Source organism: Eutrigla gurnardus (assembly GCF_963514095.1).
Source record: "Eutrigla gurnardus genome assembly, chromosome: 5".
In the NCBI taxonomy this organism is placed as follows: Eukaryota; Metazoa; Chordata; class Actinopteri; order Perciformes; family Triglidae; genus Eutrigla; species Eutrigla gurnardus.
The window spans coordinates 29,298,775-29,307,737 of NC_139919.1; the positions used below are offsets into that span (position 1 = coordinate 29,298,775).

General features: G+C 41.7%; 1 protein-coding gene across 1 annotated transcript; it reads right to left on the reverse strand.

Annotated features, from left to right (window-relative positions):
- rab33a (RAB33A, member RAS oncogene family) lies at positions 1-8,917 on the reverse strand. Its single transcript, XM_084009452.1, has 5 exons — positions 8,759-8,917; positions 6,293-6,893; positions 3,693-3,833; positions 2,533-2,613; positions 1-1,986 (listed from the first exon to the last, which is right to left on the reverse strand). Exons 2-5 carry the CDS (start codon positions 6,716-6,718, stop codon positions 1,762-1,764), a joined length of 873 nt encoding a protein of 290 aa, XP_083865578.1. The 5' UTR covers positions 6,719-6,893; positions 8,759-8,917; the 3' UTR covers positions 1-1,761.
- Positions 8,918-8,963: the final 46 nt, after the last annotated feature.

The window sequence follows — 8,963 nt, forward strand, 5'->3', positions numbered from 1 at the left end:
TCCGTTGGACCCTGAATGACTCATCAACAGATTGTGCCCTGATTCCCCACACTGATATTTATTAATGCCACATACAGAAACCTTTTTTTTTTTGTTTTTAAACATTGTGATTTTTTTTTTTGCAGATACACAAAAATACCAGAGTAAATTTCAAGATGTAAAGGCATCCCTTTAAGAGCAAACATGGGTTATTAAAAAAAAAAGAAAAAGACCAGCAAAATCTACCAAATGAAACGTATCGTCTGTACATGGGGGGGGGAAGGCAAGCAAACATTCTGTACATTTGTGTTCTTATGACTGTTATAACCTGAATAAAATACAGATGATTTCAGAAAGAAAACAGAGACGTATGATGTGAATTCATAACTGCAATGAGTGAAAAATTACCTTAATTATACCGTAATGTGACTTTATTCACCTGCAGATTCAGATATTATGGAACAAGTTCTATATTCATAGTTCCTAAAGGAAGTAAGTCTGTTTGATGCAGCTGCTGCTGCAGAAAGAAAAACATACAACAGCTGGACGGACTTCACCGCTGAATAAATGAGGTCATCAGTCGGAGGGAACATGCGTCTGAAATGCTCACTGATCTGAATTTTCTTTTACAAATGGCAGCCGAATATAACTGAAAAGTAGGCGGAGACAGCTATGAGTGTTTTCTTCCATTCATCTCAACCACACCTGCACCTCCGTGTGACAGGGAATCATGAATATGGCTTCTACAGCGTTTCTCTGTGTCGCCGTGGCTCGGACACTCCTGGCTTTAAAAAGTCCACTCATCGCGTACAACCCGGGCTCAGGATGTCTTACTGCTATAATAAATACATCCACTAGGGGGTTATCGTGTTTCCTGCCCCCCCTCTGAGACTGGAGGCAGTGATGCTGATGCGTAGAGAGAGCACATCATCAGAAGGCTTTTACTTTGAAATTACAGAATAAGAAATTTGTGTTTTTTTTTGCCACGGTGACCTTCAGGAAGCATAGAAGAGGGTACATTTACATCCGGATTAGCCTCCTCTTACGCGGCAGAGTGCGTTTCCTCCTGCATGAGGGTAAGAGGATCTCACAGCCTCTAAATCAATACGTGACATGCAGCCGGACGACCTCGAGACGCTCCGTCTTCAGGAAACAACCTCCTCGCCGAAGTCTTCCTGCATAGTTCTACCCTAAGAAGTGTTCCCCCCCCCCCCCCTCAGTTTCTTGTGATCTCACAGTGATTTTTAAGTCTTGCTTGTGAAGGATTGACCCAGATTTCTATGCAAGAGGCTGTAAATACTTGAAACCCTCTATTGCTACTTCTGCCTGCCTGAATTCTTTAAAAAATGATTTTTTTAAGGCAGTAGAAAACAGGAAATTCAGCTTTTTCGATGTGGATGGAAATCAATAAAGATAAGGCAGCAAAAATAAGAGTGTGTTCTGATGTGTTGCTGTTAGTAGGCGGTTTGCTGTAGATTCCCCCAAAACGACTCATCTCTTGTGTTTGTGTTTGCTGAAGGTATGTTTACTCCGTTTCGGTCTATGTTTGAATAAATGGAAGATTCGCTACACTACGCTGAAGTCTAGAAGGCAACAAAGTCTCATTTTCTCAATCGTTAATCAACCCTCCTCTTCCTCACAAAAAACACGTTGCTCTTAAAGCGACAGCCTCGACCCAGAAGTTAATTTAAAATGAGACTTGTTTAAGCCTCGCTCTCCCATCATCCCTCTCTTCCTCTTCCTCAGTAGTTACTCCCCTTCCATCACGCCTCCCACTCTTCCTCAACAAGGACAGTTACTCTTTGTTTCAGTCTCTTGCGTGAGCCGGACCCTCCCGTCTTCCCGCTCCACGTCCCTGTACAGCAGAGACTTCTGGGCCTTCAGGCGGCACGCCAGCGACATGAAGATGGAGTCCACGTTCTGGCTCTCCCGCGGGTCCTTGGCCGACGTCTCGAACAGCAGCATGTTGTGGGAGTCGGCGAACTTCAGCGCCGTGTTGGAGGGCACCTGGGGGAGAGCACAAGTGTTTGGTTGTAAACCCCCAATAGTAGGAAGTTACCTTACAGTTTTTATTTTTTATCTCATACTAATATTCCTTTCTCTTGTTCTCATCAAATGTCCTGCTGCTTTTATTTGATTGTGGTAAACTTTTGTTATTCTGATAAGAAGACATTTGGTCTTCCCCCTTCCTGGACCGACTCCAAACCATACTAATCTCATATTGATTGATCAAGGCCTGATGAATGGACCCTGTTGTGATGTTGTGTAGGGAAACCCAGCCGCCCCGAGAGCAGCCACACCTTTGTCTTTCTCTTCCTCTTGGAAGAGACGTGTACTGAATCAATGCAAATCCACTCATCACACCTTCCTCCTTGTTCTATGTTTAAAACTCTCTGATTTGCCTCACTCTTGTCAGAAAGGATTTTATGGCAACACTGTGACTTCCTTTTTCCACTGATTAAACCTCATCTTAACCAGCCACAGAATTGGACCTGAAGAGTTTTTCTTCCACAAAGACAAAGTAAAGTGTCATCTTGTGCTACGTGGACTCACCTGGATTTGGTCCACGAGGTCGCACTTGTTTCCCACCAGGACTCGAGGCACTGACGCTGACACCCGATGGCCGTTACACTCCTACAACACAACGGAGTAAAAGCTTTGTTAAACTCGTGTGATATATGAGCATCAATATGAGCAGCTAAGTAGAAAATAAGAACATCACCATCGGCCTCTGAGCTGTAATTACATCGGATTTATGGCAACTACTAAACACACCAGGTAAAAAAAGAACCACCAGTGTTCCCACCGGCTCGATATGAATAAAATAAATGTGTTAGTATTTATGCCGGGAGCAAAGCAGGAAGTGAGCTGATGGTTTTTAAGTGTTGGGAGCTGGTTGTAGTGGATGGATCGGTCAAACAAACCAAGTGTCACCAACTTGTTACTTATTTGAACCCAAAACAACCAGTTCTAGTTGCCTAAAACAATCTAAACAAGTTGTTTTGTTTCAATTCATTTATCACGTGTTTAAAATGGCAACTATTTCACTAGTAATTGATTTTCCCATCTGAATCGTTAGAAAGGTTGTAATAATAACCGATAAAGCTGTTAGCCCTTATGCTACTCCTGCTAATGTGACCACACACACACACACACACACACACACACACTATGTTGGTCTGGCCTGCCTGACTCATTGATCTGAGGTTTGCAGGTCCGACCAGGACTTTAATGTGTCCAGTATCCTAACTGTGAGAGTCCGCGGTGCTGTCCGTGGTGCTGAAGTCGCAGATTTGTAACCGCAACCTTCCGTCAGATTTTTTCCCGTCTTGGATCTATAATACTCTTAAGTAGTTCAGCACACACTGGAAAGACTTTTTTATCCTCCACACACGACTACGCACGTTGAATAATTCATTTCCTGAGTGGATTCCTGCTTCACCTCGACGCCGGCCGGCCGTTAGAACCTTCGTGGTGTTTAGAACCATCACCGTGTTTAGAACCGTCACCGTGTTTAGAACCATCACCGTGTTTAGAACCAATTATGGTGTTTAGAACCAACTATGGTGTTTAGAACCATCCCCCTGTTTGAACCGTCACGGCGTTAGATGAGAGAACCCTGGAGTCGATGTGTTTGTTTGTATAATATCCTGCACTTTTGCTCGTCATTGGGACATTGATCTTATTCCGTTGTCATGGCGACGGTCACCGACCTCTATCCAGGTCTGCAGGTTGCGGAAGGAAGCCATCTTGGTGACGTCGTACACGAAGACCACGGCGTGCACGTTGCGGTAGTAGTGCTCCACCATGGACTTACGGAAGCGCTCCTGGCCCGCCGTGTCCCACACCTGCACCTGTGGAGACCAGAGAGTCAGTCAGCACGTCCAGGTGAGTGAGAAGCACAGTCACGTCACCCGGACAGACTCCAGGCGCCATGGCGACGCTGCAGAGAGCCCACCAGAGTGATGAGATATTCCCAGCCTGACTCAAGCTCTTTACAGCTGCTCAACCATTTACAAACGTCCAGAAAGATGATTCAATCAACACGTTTGGATCACAATGTGAAACCAGATTCATCAAACGTTGTTATTCACTACCTGGTCAACAAATGTCAAATACCTGGTTGTAATTCCTTCACTGCTCAGTTCTCACCATACAGACCAAAATATTATCCTGATAATCATCAAAATATGTTACAAACAGCACCAAAACGTACTGGAATCACTTTCACTTTACATTAAGTTAAGAGGCAAATATTTCCATTACATCACAGATATTATGTTTAGTGAAAAACAAATGGTAAATATCACAAATCACAAGTTCCCCCTTCAAACGCATAAATAAACGATTATTAGGTTTTTTTAAAATAGCAACATTGTGTGAGTCTGTTATTACATGATACTTTCTTAAATCAGGCTCTATTTTCTATGATAATGAACTACAGCTTTAATAAAAACAAGATGTTCACGATTATCCTGATTGTGAGCATAGTTTTTGAAGATAAAATCAACACTTCAAGCCTCGTAATACTAGAGCAAGTTGAGATGAGTGATAACGCACACAATAGATGGTAGAAATGATAATAAAGCTCTTTATATTCTTTAGACGCCTCTCATCAGTGTGAATGTCTCGTTAAAAGAAACCGTCTAAATCAATATTCTGCTAATTGGACTTTTGGCTGAGTAACAACGTGAGTCCTGCTTTATTATTCTGTGCAAGTGGAATTGTAGCAAAGGTCACACAGTCACCATGACCTGAGGAGTCATCCTCTGAGGACCATGAATCTCCACAAGAAAATAGAAATAAGAAAAAATCATTTAGTTTTGAATTAAAATGACAAGCAGATTTTTTTTTAAATATTACCTTCCTTGGCTGAATGTTAAACATAACAAAAAAAGAGTTGGGGTTGGGCGATATGGTTAAAATATTCCATCATTTCATATCTATAACGATATATATCACGATATGGTGTTTTCTGATAATTCAATAAAAACATAATTTACATATATACTTTACAAAAATACGAATTAAAAGTTTAATGCAAAGATAACCTAATTTTCAGAGAGATTTGAGCCGACATGTGAAATTTAATGGATGCAATTGTTGATTTCATCACAATATAGATGATAAATCACCATATTTAAGTTAATTACTTGAACAGGCTTCATCTGGAGAACAAAGTCTGGTTGTTTGATAGTCAGCAACATCTCAGTAAAACGTAGTGGTTTAAAGGAGTTAGATGTTCAGAGGAGAACTTAATGGTTCAGGTGTGGAGCGTTTGTGAGTCAGCATTAGGGGGCATCTGGAGGTTGCAGACGGACTGGTCTACTGAGACAGGAAAAGGGGGGGAGGGGTAACACACATGATACCAGCCAAGTGTGGAGGGGGGGAGGGGGGGGGGTGTCATATTTACTCACATATCATCCATATGAATGAATGAAAACCTAATCTTGACTATTTGAGTCAACTAGTCCTGTGATGATACTTTTACTCTGAAATAGATTTTCCCACATCTGCCGACAAGCATCACTATAAGGATGTATGAGATCATTATAATATTGTAATAATTATACCAGGGTAACATTGTGACCTACATTTCTAATGTTGCACCTGTGTGATTAACGTCAGATTTTATTCTGAAAAAGTCTAAAAGAGAAACATTTAAGATATGGTTACTTTGTATTATTTGCACCTTTAATGCTAAAAATAAATGAATCAGGGACGCGAGAGAGAGATCTGGACGTCTGCCTGAAAATAAATCTGATCTTGATTCAGTTTCAGATCTACTCGATTACTCGGCTGCCAAACTTCAAGTTGTCTAAAACCAAGGTTAGCACCGTTAACACAAAGAAAAGCAACCACGACCATCTTTTCTTTAAAAATGACCTAATGAGCAAATATCAAACATATATACAGATGTTTTATCTTCATGTGAAACCCTATTAGTTTCTAATTGGCTTTGTTGTTTTTCCAAAAGCAGCAGATTAATAAAACCAGCGTCAGATGAAAAACATCTTTTGTCTATAAAATAATGTGACTCTCTCACTGAAATAACGCTCACTGTTTTCTCCCTACACAAAGACACACATGTTCCAAACCTTTCTATGCAAAGTGTGATGTTTTAAAATGATTTAAATAAAATGTGAAATGTGGTGTTTGGGTGAAATGAAAGATGCCCTGTACTGGCAGACTGGAAGCTGCAGCTGATCAACAAAAAGAAATGAGGAGGAGGAGGAGGAGGAGGAAGAGGAGGAAGGGGAGGGAGGAGGGAGGAGGGGGAGGATCACCACCAGCCCCTCTGTTGCCTGTTTACCTTGATGGTCTCCCCCTCGATCTCCACCGCCTTCTCCCTGAAATCCACGCCGATGGTGGCCTCGGTCTTGTCGGGGAAGCTGCCTCCCGTGAAGCGGAAGGTGAGGCAGGTCTTCCCCACGTTCGAGTCCCCGATCACGATGATCTTGAAGATCCGCGTCTGGATGCTCAGCTCCAGGGAGGAGCTGCTCAGGTCCACCGAGGACGTGATGCTCGGGGCGGCGGCGGCCGCGGAGTCGTACCCGCTGCTGCTGGCTCGGCTCCGGCCGGCTCGCTGGAAATCCATGGAGGACGTCAGGATGGTGACATTGTCGTCTGCTCGGTTCCTCCGTGTGATCCCCTTCCCCCCTCCTCCTCCACCTCCACCACCTCCTCCTCCTCCGCCGCCCGGGGCTCGGGTCTCCTCCTCCGGGGTATCGTTGGTCATCGTGCCGGAGGAGGCGATGCGGAAATCGGTGTGCGTGTGTGCGGAGAGGAGAGGAGGTGGACGGATGGATGGATGAGAGGAGGGAGGAGGAAGAGGAGGAGGAAGGGAGGGAGGAAGGAGGAGACCGGAGATGCAACAATAGCAACGATGGTCTCCTTCAGCAGCGGAGCGTGGCCTTAAAGGGAGAAGCATCACAACAGTTTATACTGAAAAACTTATAGGGGAAATGCAACAATAATTATTCACAATCATTTTAACATCACAAGGGAAAATAAGCTCTCACAATAAACGACCTATTATTATTATTATTATTATTATTATTATTATTATTATTATTATTATTATTATTCACATGATCAAGATATTACATTATGGGATAGTCAGATGTAATAACATATAAAGTCAACATCTAAATCCCAAAATACACATTTCTCCTCTAACCTGTGCTAATTCTACATGGTTTTGGTGTGAGTTGCTTATTTTGAAGATATCAGAGATGTTTTCCTATTAGATGTAAGATTTTATCATTATTTAGTTAATCGTGCTGAATTTTAATTATCAGAATAATCATAAATATCATCTGGAGTGATTTAAAATAGCTGTAAAGCTCACTATCATCGTAGAAAAGTGGAAAATAGAGCCTGATATTTTTCAAAAACAGAATACAAAAATACATTAATTTATGCAGGAAGGTTTCATTTCCATAATTATTTACATCATCAAGTAAAAAAACCCTGCGATATCAATATAAATCCATGTATAAACAATAACGTCATATGTAATAATAGTTATAAGTGATACGTTTTATTCTCTAATGATACTTCTGTATGTTTCCTTAAATAGATTTTTTTAAGCAAGACTTTTACTTGGAATTGAATCTTTTTTGACATTCTTTGGTACTTTTACTGAAGTGAAGGATCTGAATTATTTTTCATGCACAATCCTGCTCCCTTTGATTCGGCTTTAGTGAAGCGAGATGATTCAAATACACCACAAAGACCCCAATAGACCTGAAAGCATTCTGTTATGAGTCACAGACTAAGTCACTTTGATTATTATGTTATTTATTGTAGTGCATTAAGGCTAGTATTAATATGTTTCATTTTCTCCATATCCGTACAAACCAAAATAAGTAAGATTCAGCTTCCAGATAATATCTGAAAAACGTTTCATGTGCTGCAGCTGAAACCCTAGTAAAAAACAGTGATTGTAGCCAGTAGTGGGGGTTTTAACAGGGAGAGACTAGTGAAGCAGATTTGCTCACACTATCATGTCATGTGATCTGATCAGCCAGTCACATTATCACATTCCATTAGCCAACATGGCCGTGAATGCGAGGGATTGCAGTGTAACTTAGTTGATCCATCAAGGTGCAAAGAAAAATAGCAGAAATACACATAAAAATCAACATTAACACAAATTCATGCATTCAATGATTCGAGTGAGACAATTTCAAAGACAATACTCCAGTATTTCAGTTTGGACCACAGACTGTATGTAAGAAGTGGACGTAGTCATGGTGACATCACCCATCAAGTTTGCAACCAGTGAAGGAAGTGACCATATTTGGACTGAGGAGGAGCGACGGGTGGATCTGAGGAACACAAGCGACAAAGCTGCAACCTTACTGGATCTGGATCCATGTGGATTCTGGTGTGACGCCGTAAACAAATCTGGTCACTTCCCTTTCACTGGTTGCAAAAACCAACGGCAATCCAAAAAACAGCGGCAATCCAAAAACCAACGGGTGACATCACCATGACAACGTCCACTTCTTCTATCTATCGTTTGGACCAACCTACTGAAATCTTCTTTCCGAGAGCCACGCTGCTAGCATAACTAAAATCTATATTCCTATGATGTGATATTTGAGAGCTTCCTTCATCTCAGCTTCCTTCACAACATCCATACGACCATGTTTGTCCTTGTGATGAGGATTTAAACACCAAATTTACAATCAGCCTATTTTCAGCCATTCATTCAACAAAAAACGCAAAAAAGAAAGAAGAAAAGAAGAAAGAAAGGAATTGAGTGTCTCACCGCGTGAAATGTCGCTCTGCGATGTGCTGTCGTGTGTGAGAGCCACTTTGCTTCCATTTTGGTTAACAGCAACATCGACAAAACACCAAACACACACAAAACACACACACACACTTGTACACACACACACACATACGTGCACACATGCAGGATGTACTCCCTCTCTGTTGCTATCACACTGAAATGTAGACAGAAATACCAAAAC

Coding starts and splice junctions, on each gene's coding strand:
- rab33a (XM_084009452.1), bottom strand. CDS start 6,718: ATGACCAACGATACCCCGGAGGAGGAGACCCGAGCCCCGGGCGGCGGA. Junction 3,834..6,292: donor TCGAGGGGGAGACCATCAAG/GTAAACAGGCAA, acceptor TGGTCTCCACAG/GTGCAGGTGTGGGACACGGC. Junction 2,614..3,692: donor ACCTGCAGACCTGGATAGAG/GTCGGTGACCGT, acceptor GTTGTGTTGTAG/GAGTGTAACGGCCATCGGGT.